Here is a 14,038-nt window from a genome sequence, read left to right as displayed (position 1 = left end):
TCGGTGCTTGAATCAGCCCCCTGGTCCGGGCGCGGGTTTTCGGAGCTTCGTGTTCAGCAGATCGCCCGTTGCTCGACATTTTAACCGTCAAATTACACCAAAATCAAGCGACGAAACAGTATCTTTTTGACGTTCAAGCTGTCACATCCTCACGTCTATGTCACAGTAACAAAGCACAACACCAGTATGTGCAAAGGAACGCGCAAATATCGAAAAATATCCACAACTCCAGGAGCAGCTATGATAGACGTCTCCTCTCCTACCATTCAATGAAGGAATGAAACAATGAAGGAATTATCAGATTAAACTGAAATTAATCATTCCTCATTAACACATTTTGTCCATAAGTAATGTCAACTTCCAAAGCAGTAGCACAATCCTTTCAAAAGTTATTAGAGTTGAAAGTGAAGAGGGGGAACAAGGCTTTTCAGAAATGAAAAAGGGACTCTAAAGACACAACTAATCACACTATTCTGCCAAATAGTATGTTCGAGATAAACTGCTAAAAAACACACACACACACACACTTTCCCGTCCGTTTTATGATCCCAAATTTTAGTATAATGTAAAGGAAGACCGGCTCTTTCAGAAAATATGAAAAAGTCAAGATCGGCTAGGTTTACCCATTTCACTTATTTTCAGTCCTCACGCAAAATCAGTGTGTGCGACTTTTTGTTCGTTTTGTGATGCACGGTCACATATGGTTGCCATGGGAACTTGCCTTTTTCTTGGTGTTATACATGTTACCATAAGAGTATCATCTGAAGAGATAATTGCCTTTGATGTCTTGAAATATCATAAAATTCTACACATTTACTGGTACATATAAAGAAAATCCAACGATATCAAGTAGTGGAGATAGGGGGTTGAGCCACTTCTTCTATTTTTTGATATGTTTCCTAGTCAATCCTTGCTCACAACAAATGTTTGTTACTAAATCGAAGTACAACTATAAACCTGTCGTGCAGGTATGAGAATTTCTTCTAGGTCTTTGCCTAATTTTAAAGAAAGTGTGCAATTACCGTTGTACAAATAACAAAAAAAATCAACAGAGATTTCATTCATATTTCATCAATTCAGAAATTTCAATCCCTTAGGAAAACAAGGCAATCAATGGGTGATTTTTGAGAGCCCATACTTCTATCTAGAAACATTTCCAAACTAAAGTCCTTTTTTTGTATGTTAAAACAAAATATCAGATACGTTACCAGAGTTAGCATCTTAGAAAACTGTTGATTGTCTGCTTATTTCTTGCTTCAAAGTGGCAATGATAATGTAAAACTACAAACTTAAACATCTACAAACATCATAGAAATATTTTGAAGTCAGCCTTCATGTAACCGGTGATAGAAAAATATTGTGAGTTATAAATGAAGGCTAAATCAAAATCAAGAACATATACACATTTCGGCTTGAAATATGTTACCTCAAACTAACTTTTTACCTGCATTTGAATTATATCAATAATCTCATCGATTATGTATGGAACTTTGTGAACAAGTATTATACTTCTCATAAGTAGCAAATGCCAGGTAACATCTTTGCCAGATTAAATACATTTAGGATCGAAAGAAGAACAGTGTGCGGTAACGTATTTGACGCATCAGGCGTTCCATTAGTATACAATTTTAAACCATACAACAATCATGCTAATATATTCACTTTAACTTGTAAGAACATCACAATATGATTATCTTCGTTAGAAGACCGCACTTCTAAACGTAAAGAATGTTCTCGTCATAGATATAAGATTAGATAACTCTTCAATTAAACTTTGAGATGTACGTGAAATACGAAAGCCAAGCAGGCACAAATTCACAATACTTCTTCTCTCATATAGTTTCGAAATTGTGTTATTATGATACACGGAAGACGGTAAGAATGAAATTGGGAAAGATTTATCTAAATGTACACATGAATTCAATTTTCCTTTGTTCCTGTTTGTAATAAATTAGATCTCAAGAACTAATAAGCAATTGAAACGTATCTGACAAAGTATTTATGTTCATTGACATAATAAAGTACCGATTGTATCAAAATCCGATCACTCAAATATGTGATTCAGAAACCTGATGCAAAACGTTAGATATCAAATCCTATTGTCATTTCCAGGACTTAAGCACGCAACGAAGGAAGTGCTCTTAACTTGAACCATAAACCCCATTTTATGTAGGTAAGATGCAAAATTATAATGAACAAAGGTAGACCGTTTATGTAGTTGCGTTTGCTGTGAAGTTGAAAAAAAAAGTGGATACCACACTTCAGCCTTTAACCATACTAACCCCATTTTATGTAGATAAGATGCAAAATTACATGTATAATGAACAAAGGTAGACCGTTTATGTAGTTGCGTTTGCTGTGAAGTTGAAAAAAGTGGGTACCACACTTCAGCTTTTAAAGTATTTCTATGTTATCGTGAAACAAAACACACACACACACACACGCACACACACACACACACACACACACACACAACAAAGCAGAAGTAAAATGAATTGGTAAAATATATCTGACGACACTTTTTGCAAATGCCAAATTAGGTTTTAACTCTTTGCAAGATAATCGAAATTTACTTATACGAAATACTTTATAGAGCAAACAACTCTAAGGAAAATTAAGTATTTATTTCATGAAATCGGTTTTGCGATGACTTAGATGTCCAAAATTAAGTACAAGAGAGATGTACAAATACAAGTATAGATGAGCCACCACACTTTGTTAGGACCTTTTTCCTTTACTTTATTTCGGATATATCGGCCGTTTCAAAAACCGATTTTCATTAAATGAACTTCTAATTCCTCTTAGAACTATATGTCCTCTTACTGTCATATAGAGCACGTTGTAAACCAGTTAAATCCAGTTGTAACGTTGTAAACCAGTGAAACCAGTTAACCCTTGCTGCACGATACATTTTACTGGTATTACGTATCTGACATGTTGGATGGTAACATATCTGATGCGCCGTTACCGTTCTCACACTATTATCTACAAAAATATTCAGTTTTTCCAACAATTTCTGTTGTGTCATTTATCATTACGTTAAGTATTAAACAGTGTCTGAGCTTTGTATTTATTTACAGCATATTATGTTTAAATGAAGCAAAGTTTAGGTAACGTATCTAATATCAGCTCATCGTAACATTAGGCTTCCGCGGCTTCGGATCAGTATATATATATATATATATATATATATATATACATATATTAAGCAAGAGATTCAATGAATGAATGTTGTTTCCATGTATGCGTTAAGTTGACTTTGTTTAACACATGAAATTACACGGCCATGCTGCATTTCTTTGACCTTCTCTTAAGAGTCTGAAAAAAGGGTAACGTATACCTGACGGCGATTTGGCGACATGATATAAATGATCTCTCAGAGTAATATCACATTGTTATGTGATATTATTTTTCATTCAGGCACTTGAGGGACAATGGAATGAGGTACACAAGATTTTATTTGAATGATATGTTAACGAGTAATAACTTGTATATGAACACTTCCTGTCCTGGCGACATGGGGTTTTTAGGGTTACATGAAACTTCGGATCATATTTCTAATATTATCCCAGATGTCCAAATAGCTTATTAATATGCATTTAACAGTTCCAACCTCTCGGATGAATTTAACTAAAAAAATATAAATATATCTGGGGAACAAAATGTTAATTCAAACTGTATGAACATGCTGGCGACACGGAAATCACAGTTTTGCACCCCTTTTTAGAGAATGGCCCTTTAGAAAAATAAATGCCAACACTCTGCAGTGTAAGGAGAGTTGAGCCATGTCTTGAGAAGAGATGAGCCACCATTTAGAAGACATGTGCCACTTGTTTGCGACTTGAACCAGGATGTCAAACCATAAAGATTAGATTAAAATATCGGCTTACAAGTAGCCTGAAATAAATCTTAGCTAACAAAATCGGTTTTATCCTAAATTCAAGCATAGTATCATCGTAAAAATAATGTAAGAAGTTCAAATACTCATAATATGCTTTTTATTCTTAAACATCCCTCATAATAAGCACTCATATCGGGGCTGGCGCTATGTTTTTAAAGTTAGACGGTCCAGTTTATTTTTCTGGTGCCACTTTTGGGTGTTACTGACAAGCAAAAAAAAAGGAGGGGGCAAAGAGGGCTTAACTAACTAAAATCGGTTTTATCCTAAATTCAAGCATAGAATCATCTGAAACTTTACGAAATTCAAACACTCATGATATGGTCTTTATGCTTAAACATCCCTTATGTAAGAAGCCCTCATATCGGGGCTGGCGCTAGTATACGTTTTTAAATTTAGGCGACCCTGTTTATAATATTTTTGTGCGACTTCTGAGTATTACTGTCAAGCAAAAAAAAAAAAGGAGGGAGAAAAGAGGCTGGGCTTAACTATTATTTTCTGATGCTACTTCCGGGTTAATTGGCTGAATCAGCTGACAAAAAAAAAAAAAAAGAGAAGGGAGGGGGGGGGGGGCTATCCCACTTTTCCAAAGTGTGGTGATCCTAGTGGTAAGACCCTCTGTATGATTATTCCTATGTATTATGCCCCCCCCCCAAAAAAAAAAAAAAAAAAAAAAAAGTTGAGGCGAGCCCTCACCCCTTACGTGCGTCGGCCTTGTGTATTACAATGAAAAGTAAAGTTTTGCGTGATGATATTTTGCAATGGAACTTCTTCAAGTTTGAGGGAGAAAGGTTTGCGGTGACATCATGTGCATGTAGTCCTTAACCGCATCGTTGCTTGGCAGAAGAGTCTAGAAAGAGGAGAATTGAAGAGGGAAGCGACATATAGGGATAGCAAGGAGGGCAAAAAGTGAAGAGCGGGGATAGTAATGGGTCGGAAGTTGAAGATGTACTAGTGGAGACGAGAAGGGAGCAGAGAGAGTGTTATTAAAGGAAGAATAGAGTGAGAATCAAGTAAGATGTTTAAGATTCTTTAAGTTTATTCATCCCCTCCCTTTGTCTTTAATAGATACTATAATCCATCGCATAATGAAGCACAGAAAAAATAAGCTACTCATAAGACATCAGAACTGGAACCTGAATTTTAAAAAGTAACAAGACCTATTCAAATTTATGAAGTTCTTCCGTCGTGATGTTTTCATTGCAACTGATTGACAAATTGCCCTACATCGACGTAAATAAGCACTGAATTAATCAGTGTTTTAGTAGTAGCCATGATAAAAAATCATGGGCGTACATACTCGAGCAGGATTCGAACCCACGACCTCCTGATCACCGGACAGGCGTCATCTCCACTAGACCACCGAGCTTTCGCCCGACAGCAAGTGTTGGTTCTAATCCTTATAGCATGCAGCGGGTACTGCTTTTGTTATTCAAATTTATGAAGTTCTTCCGTCGTGATGTTTTCATTGCAACTGATTGACAAATTGCCCTACATCGACGTAAATAAGCACTGAATTAATCAGTGTTTTAGTAGTAGCCATGATAAAAAATCATGGGCGTACATACTCGAGCAGGATTCGAACCCACGACCTCCTGATCACCGGACAGGCGTCATCTCCACTAGACCACCGAGCTTTCGCCCGACAGCAAGTGTTGGTTCTAATCCTTATAGCATGCAGCGGGTACTGCTTTTGTTATTCAAATTTATGAAGTTCTTCCGTCGTGATGTTTTCATTGCAACTGATTGACAAATTGCCCTACATCGACGTAAATAAGCACTGAATTAATCAGTGTTTTAGTAGTAGCCATGATAAAAAATCATGGGCGTACATACTCGAGCAGGATTCGAACCCACGACCTCCTGATCACCGGACAGGCGTCATCTCCACTAGACCACCGAGCTTTCGCCCGACAGCAAGTGTTGGTTCTAATCCTTATAGCATGCAGCGGGTACTGCTTTTGTTATTCAAATTTATGAAGTTCTTCCGTCGTGATGTTTTCATTGCAACTGATTGACAAATTGCCCTACATCGACGTAAATAAGCACTGAATTAATCAGTGTTTTAGTAGTAGCCATGATAAAAAATCATGGGCGTACATACTCGAGCAGGATTCGAACCCACGACCTCCTGATCACCGGACAGGCGTCATCTCCACTAGACCACCGAGCTTTCGCCCGACAGCAAGTGTTGGTTCTAATCCTTATAGCATGCAGCGGGTACTGCTTTTGTTATTCAAATTTATGAAGTTCTTCCGTCGTGATGTTTTCATTGCAACTGATTGACAAATTGCCCTACATCGACGTAAATAAGCACTGAATTAATCAGTGTTTTAGTAGTAGCCATGATAAAAAATCATGGGCGTACATACTCGAGCAGGATTCGAACCCACGACCTCCTGATCACCGGACAGGCGTCATCTCCACTAGACCACCGAGCTTTCGCCCGACAGCAAGTGTTGGTTCTAATCCTTATAGTAACAAGACCTAATTTAGAAACCTGCATGTACTACAGAAATGAAACAAGAAAAGAAAGTCATAATATGTTATTTTGGTTATAGAAAATTATAACAAACACATTATTATTTTTCAGAGTGTTTATGCCTTCGACACTTGTATAATATCAATTTCTGTTAAATTGATATGCATGACTCATGAACAAAAACAACAGGAAGTACTGTAAGATAATCAAAAAAAAATCATGAAACAAACTGGGTTATTTCATTCTCAAGGATGGTAGTTTTTTACGAACAATGTATGTATTAATGTCAATGCCATGAATGTGCAAATTATTTCATTAGAGCCTTTACCTTGTACCATATAAGAAGTCTCATTTTGAAATGTTGTTTTACACATAACACTTAATAAACGATTTTGAGGACATTTATGCAGGTTGTAATATTGCACTGTATGTTCCAATCATCTGACAAAACCATGACATTATTTCACACTGTATGATTTTATTACAACTTGGAATCAAATGAAACCATACACATCACCAGCTAATTTACAGTCGGTTTATCCACCAATAAGTATTCAATAAAGATGTTAGTCTCTTGCCATCTCACTTCAATAATGTCAAACAATTTTGTTGCAATGTATACGTATGCATGTTATGGGACTGTCCTTGAAAGTGACATTGAGCAGTTACCATGGCAACCAGGACATATCAACTTCATATAAGAGAGAGAGGTACCGGTATATGCAACCAATACAGGCACATGTGGAGTAAAGACCTGAAATATGATATGTCACATTTTCACATCATTGCTATACTGCAGTTCAATCCTTGGTCACTTATTCACAATTGAATTCAAGTCTAGATTGCTATGGCAGCTATAGACATAAATAAAGGCTAGATTAATGGTTACTTCATTAAGACTTTCTTTGTAATGGGGTATGCAGGTTATTGATATTAAGTTAGTGCACGTCGCACAAGTAACAAACATTTTTTTTTTGTGTAGTTTGCATACTTTTCTAACTTTTTATGAGGTTTATTCCTATTATTTGATGGTTACCATGGCAACCAGATTCTGCTCATCAACTAAAGACCATAAGGAAAGCTTTTTGGCCAAAAGTCTGCTAAAATCATTCTACAGCTGAGAGTGCACGCTGCCCGCACACACAGAACGCAAAGGTGCACGCTTTGAATTAGTCATGAGCCCACACGGTCTGCCGTATGGCAAGCCTTTTTTACATTTAAAGTTAATTTCTGATATCAGGAATTCCATTTTGTGATATCAAAAAAATCAATTTTTTTATATCAAGAATTCAATTTGTGATATCAAGAATTAAATTTGTGATATCACAAATTCCCGTAAGTGTAGCACATGAACTTAATTTGTGATATCAAGAAATCGAATTTGTGATATCACAAAATCCCTTCTTGATATCACAAATTCAATTTGTGATATCCGAAATTCGAATTTGTGATATCAAAAATTCAATTTGTGATATCACGGAATGATTTTGCGATATTAGAAATTCGAATTCTTGATATCAAAAATAGGTTTCACTTGAAAAACCAATGGTAATTTGTGATATCACAAAATGAATTTTTGATATCACAAATTTGAATATGTGATATCAGTAATTCACAGGGAATTCGAGCGTTAGTTCAGTGCAGTAAATCACCCCCATTACACAACGGTGCACTCTGGGTATTAAATTGGTTGTGCTTGCCGAGAAAGATATGATTATCGAACATCATCGAAGAAGAAAATTCCCGTTTTCTACATCTTCTCAGCAACATTATTATAAAGGCATAACTGGTACAGTAGGTGGTCAGTTAATACAAGGGTTCACCGCTGACTTCAGGAAACTTAGAAATGAGAAATACATATCCAATTTACGTTATAACTCACGGTATATGAAATCATAACTCGTCCAAATGCAGCCACGAATAAACAGTGACGTCATGTCTCATATGATAATGAGCTTCTCTGTGTCGCTGATTGTGATTGGATTGAGGACGAACCTTCTCAGTTTTTTGCCAATTCCGACAAGATCTACAATACAATCACAATAAGTTTAAAATATATTATAGAGAATTTTTCGGCGCGTAATATGGCAGAAGCCCCAGCTTCATGTGCCATTCAGTTGCGAAGATACAGCCTTTCAAATAGGGAGGTATCACTGCATCACACGGCGAATATTTCAGGAAGTGTGTACAATCCTATGGGGCAATTATTCTGAAGTGAAATCACAAAGCTGTTTTTGAGCAGCCAGTCCGACGTTATTAGAAGTCCATTTATTTTCTAATTTTAGTATTCTATAGAAAAATGTCCTAAGACTAGAAAACTGCTAGCCCCCAGTCCACGGACATTACTTACTTTATGATATTTCTCCATTAATGACAGTATGTCGGGTTTTGCTTGTGTGTCTCCATAATGTTATAACACAGGGTGCGCACGCGCGTGTTCTGTGCGTATTAAAAGACACAAGCTTTCCAAAAGTTATACCAATGTAACTGGTCTTTTAGATGAGTGTTCTAATTGAAATACTAGTGTTTTAGTGACATTTTTCTGGCCTTTAGGCTTCATGGCGGCCATTTTGGACTCCATTTTGAAGAATTAAAATTGCCCAAGGGTGAGACCTCCACACCCACCTAAATATCATTGTAGAGACCCAAAAGATGAATAATCAGCAAAGAAAGAAACTATATCAGAGAAAAGGTACTTAGCCCCCGTCGGCTGCTGGAGTATAACCATATTTATAACACTCTCCACTAAAGAAAAGAGATGCAGGAATCGTGTTCTGCAATATATATATATATATATATATATATATATATATATATATATATAATTTCTTTGCAATGTAAGCAGAATAGTCAGAATAGCAGAGATTTCAAGAACTCTGCCGATATAATTGGGACCTTAAATGTTTTTGTATCTGAGGAGCACAGAATGAATACCATGGACAAATGATTCACATCAAGGCGGTTTATAGCCAAAATTCGCACTATTCCTCCGACCTCACAAAGTGTGTATGGGGGGGGGGGGGGGGGGGCGGGGGATATAGTGGAATCACTCTGAGGTCGGATGATCAGTAGGTACATGTAGGTCTGTTGCATAACTTGTACATCGAACAGTTTTACTCCCTTTTCATTCCCCCCCCCTTTTTTTGAGTGATTGAGTGATTTTGAGTGAATTTGGCATGTGTGACCACTATAATAGGTTGAGCAAGACACCTTTTTTTATCAGTATCGAGTAATGCGTTGCATGTTTACGTTAATGGCAAATCAATTACTGAAAAATCACACAGAATAATTATGTATGAAAATTCTCTCACAGTTTCAAAGCAATTCAGTTGAAATCTGGCACATGCAATTGATGCAATGTTTGTGCAAGACACCTCTTTTGTGATTGATGCAAAGTCTGTGGCCATTGCAACATCGGGTTTTTAAAGAAATCATGTAAAATTTGGCGCATCAGATCTCTCAGTTTTTGAGCACTTGCGTTGAAACGTAGGAATCGTAACTACAATATGTTAATATGTAAGACACTTTTTGTTAGTGTCAACGTATCTGTTGCCATGGCAATAACATTTTTCTTTAATACACAAATCATTCCAAAATATGTGTATTGGCCTAACTCTCTCAGTGTTAGAACATTTGACTTGAAGTGTTACACATGACGGTGACTGCAGCTGTAGTATGCCGATGTGCAAACTTTACACTTTGTCATTTTTGTCAACGATGTGTTACCATGGTAACAACTAAAACATATTTTTAAAGAAAATTATGCAAATGACCTGCGGATTTAATTGAACTCTAGCATTAGCCTCAGCTTTGGAGCATATTTGACTTGAAATTTTGCACTTGTGACTAATTTGCGTTTTGGATGTTCAGACGCGTCTGTTGTCAATGTTGAAAATGAGTTGTCATGGCGCCAGCATGTTGTACATTAAAAGCATGCAAAATTATTGGGAATTGAATGAATTTCCTCACTTTTTGAGCATCAGACTTAAAAGTTGGCACATGGAAACGCTATAATATTTTGATGTGGAAACTTTGTCCTCTGTGTATGTCGAACAATGTGTTGCTATACGGCAACATCGTCTGTGTGAAAATCATACCACTCCCCCAGTTTGTGCGCATATCATCAATGTCAAGCATTGTCTGGCAATGGTAAGAATGTTTTTTATTGGAAATCATTAAACATGAATTGGGTAAGCTCTTTGTTTGTTATCGACTGCTATTGTATGTTGATGTGCAAATTTAATATTTCGTTAATGTTAGATAATGTATTACCATGGTAGCAACATTTATAAATCAAAATCATTCAAGTATTATGGATTTGGCAAACTTTCTCATTTTATGAACATTTGACTTGAGATGGAGGACATTTAATATGACATTAATTGTGCAAAAGCACATCTTTTGTCAATGTTGAACAATACTTTTTCGTGGTAAAAGCATTTTTTCAATAAAAATCATACAAAAAAATTGTTGATTGGGTTAACTCCCCCACTTTTGAGCATTTAACTTGAATTTCTGCCCATGTGACAGCTATAGTATATGTGACCGTGCACAACAAAACAAAAACAAAGTCGCACCCAATAATTTTAAGTGAGGACTCATAAAAGGTGAAATGGTTCAACCAAGTCAATCTTGAGTATTTCATATTTTCTGAAAGAGCTATCCTTCTTTTATATTATGCTTCAGTTAGGTATCATAACATGAGTGGGAAAGTGTGTTTATAGCAGTTTTTCTAAAATTATTTTTAGGGGAAGAATAGAATGATCAGGTATGTCTTAGAGGCTGCTTTTCATGTCTTGAAATCCTATGCACACTCTTCACTTTTAAGTCTAATAATTTTTGACAGGATAATGCCCCTGCTTTGAAAGTTAGCATTAATTATGGACAGAATGTGCGTATATAGCATGGTTAATTTCAGCTTAATCTGATAATTCCTGCTTTGATATTGGTCCGATGGTTTACATCCTGTGTTTTGTCCCTTTCATGGCAAAGCAGTACGGCTCGGTAAAGATTAAGTGCTTGAATAGACACTGTACTTCAGAGCCTCTTCTGTCAGTTCACATTTTTCCTGAGTGTGTGCTTTCTTTCCAGTATTTTGATAAGTTATGGGGGCCCATTGGAATTGAGTTATACATCATTTAAATATGCTAAGAGCCTGCTCTTTCAGAATCTGCCCTTACCTGAAAATCCATGTCTGGCGACTTTTTGTTGGTTTTGAGGTGCATAATAGATATGCAAATTTGATCTTCGTCACTGTCTAATAAAATGTCGCTATGAAACAGCAGTTTTAGTATGTAATCAGGGATATTAAGAATCGGAAGCTCTCTCAGTTTTGGGGTATTTGACTTGAAAGACGGCACATGTGACCCAAACGGCCAAAATGAGCAAAACATTCCCGTTGTCAATGTGAACAATGTTTTCCTTGATAAGAACACTTTTGTCAATTCAAGTATACAAAAAAATGATTCCTTTCGGATTACGCTAACTCCCTTAGTTTTAAGGGGGTATTGCAGTATAGTCATACACAGTGATAATTTTACATTGAATATAGGACGATCAAGCCCTTCGTGTGGTTAAAAAGCGATGATATTGATTAGGAAAATGCATTTCCAAGTCAGTTGCCATGGACGCATTTTATATAATTTCGTGTTTGTTTGTTTGTTTGTTTGTTTTTTATATGCATTAGCCAGTGTTTCAGAGGGAAAATCCAATTGCCTTACACGTGACGAAGTTCTGCAGTTGAAAAATGAACTCCAAAGGTGTTATCAGCGCATGTGTAGCACAGTGCGCACTTCTCCACTTCATTTCGAATCATCAATGAGTCTAGACGACATTTATACGAATCTGGCGATGTTCTCTAAAGGTATGAAGGGTGAAAAAACAGACATGAAGTACGATGATTTCATTAAGCACTTGGAGAACATTTGCGCTAAAAAAGAGTTGAAAAACGGTACTGTACTATTTGGAGAGGCTGGCGTTGGCAAGACAACTTTTCTTGCTAAACTCACTCTGGGCTGGGCTTCAGGAAAATGCCTGGAGGCAATTGATCTCCTTTTCTTAATTCCTTTGAGGGAAATCGAGGAAAACACATCCTTTGGAGATATCATCATGGACAAAATATCTGATGAAGTGGAATTTGATGGGCCAAGAGTAGAAGAATACATTCGAAAGAACCAAAGAAAAGTGTTGATTCTCTGTGATGGTCTTGACGAATACAGCAAGGACATGGGCGTAAAAGATGATATTATTGCTGTGTTAACGGGCAATAAGTACAAATGCTCCCCAGTTGTTGTCACCACTCGACCGTGGAGAGCTGAGGAAATTAAATCCAATACCTACTTGGAAAAGCGATATAGATTTGTTGAAATTGAGGGCTTCAAGGAAGAAGATGTGAATTCTTACATTGCTAAATTCTTCCCCGACAACAAGGAAGCGAAAGACGGTCTCATCAGGTTAATGACAGACAAAGACAGTCTTGTGGCACAGCATATGGCTCCTTATCCAATCTTCTGCAGCATGCTTTGTTTCATTTGGCAGAATGAAGGGAGCCGCAGTGTAATTCAAGGACTCGAAACAGTCGCTCAACTCTTTGAAGAATTAATTCAGCATCTGAATGATCATTATGCTGGAAAGGAGAAAAGCCAGAAGAAGCAGGCAGAAAAGTTGAAGCAAGGCAGAGACAGTTTACAGCAGTTCGGCAAAGATGCGTTGCATTGCCTCCTTAAGAACAAGCTTGTGTTTGGGGAGGAGGACTTAACGACAAGCCCAAATGAACTAAAAACCGTCTGTGAAATTGGAGTGCTTACAAGAGAGAAGCGGTTTGTTCGCAGAAGAGAAAACAACAGGAGAAGGACGGAGATTGTAGTCGAATATCGAATTCCCCACAAGTTATTCCTGGAGTACCTGGCAGGGGTGCATCTGGCATGGCTGTATGGAAGCAACAGGGAAGAGTTCAACAGAATAAGTAGCGAGGTGATGGAGGGCGACGCAATGTTTGATTATCTGCTTCACTTCACCGTTGCACAAAATAAGGAAGTCGGAAGGGATGTCATCGCATCCTTGTGCCAGACATATTATGATGGATATCTCACCACATGTTATGAGGATTATGATCTCCTCTTTGATCTCGCATTTGAATGCCACGAAAAGGATGCCGTGGAGCCTATAATTCCTCTCCTGAAACAACTGTCGTCGCTACGTATTGATAGGGGACAAACAAGTCGTGGATGGATCTTCGTGTATAAGGCAAGTAGTTGCCTGGTAATTATTCATCCTCTCCTACTTGTCATTTCATAGATTTTGCTCTTTTCTATGAGCATTACAGATGCATTACTGATACGCTAGGCAGTACTTAGGTAATTCTTCTTTTGACCACCAATTATATTATTACATGATATTGTACATTTGCAGGATGGGGCCGCCTTACATCGCTGTGTGTTTAGGTGAATTTGGATATCATCAGGAGATCCATAGTTATGGCATTCAGATGGCCATACCTATAGTAATGTTAACAAAAACTGTACAACTTTTAATACCCTGATGCTCTCATTTCCTGCTTTAACTCGAAATTTGACCTTTTGGCGTCATATGTTTATGTTTGATAGCTTGATTCTGAACACATTATTATTCGCAAATATATCTGGAATAAGTATAATGCA

The 14,038-nt window shown here is 37.1% G+C and overlaps 1 protein-coding gene across 2 annotated transcripts in view; it reads left to right on the top strand.

Annotated features, from left to right (window-relative positions):
* LOC139742840 (NLR family CARD domain-containing protein 4-like) overlaps positions 1–14,038 on the top strand; it is a 107,121-nt gene that overhangs the window by 56,801 nt on the left and 36,282 nt on the right. The window contains exon 3 of one of the 2 annotated variants that reach the window (XM_071653356.1): positions 12,067–13,640. In XM_071653356.1, the coding sequence (XP_071509457.1) occupies positions 12,067–13,640 (1,574 nt within the window). The remainder of the gene's footprint in view (positions 1–12,066; positions 13,641–14,038) is intronic. The other variant, XM_071653357.1, reaches the window with a different exon arrangement.

This window comes from Diadema antillarum, unplaced genomic scaffold (assembly GCF_040938485.1).
Source record: "Diadema antillarum isolate AM-2024a unplaced genomic scaffold, OU_Dant_1.0 seq00001026_RagTag, whole genome shotgun sequence".
NCBI lineage: Eukaryota > Metazoa > Echinodermata > Echinoidea > Diadematoida > Diadematidae > Diadema > Diadema antillarum.
This window is presented reverse-complemented; position numbering and strand designations above follow the sequence as displayed.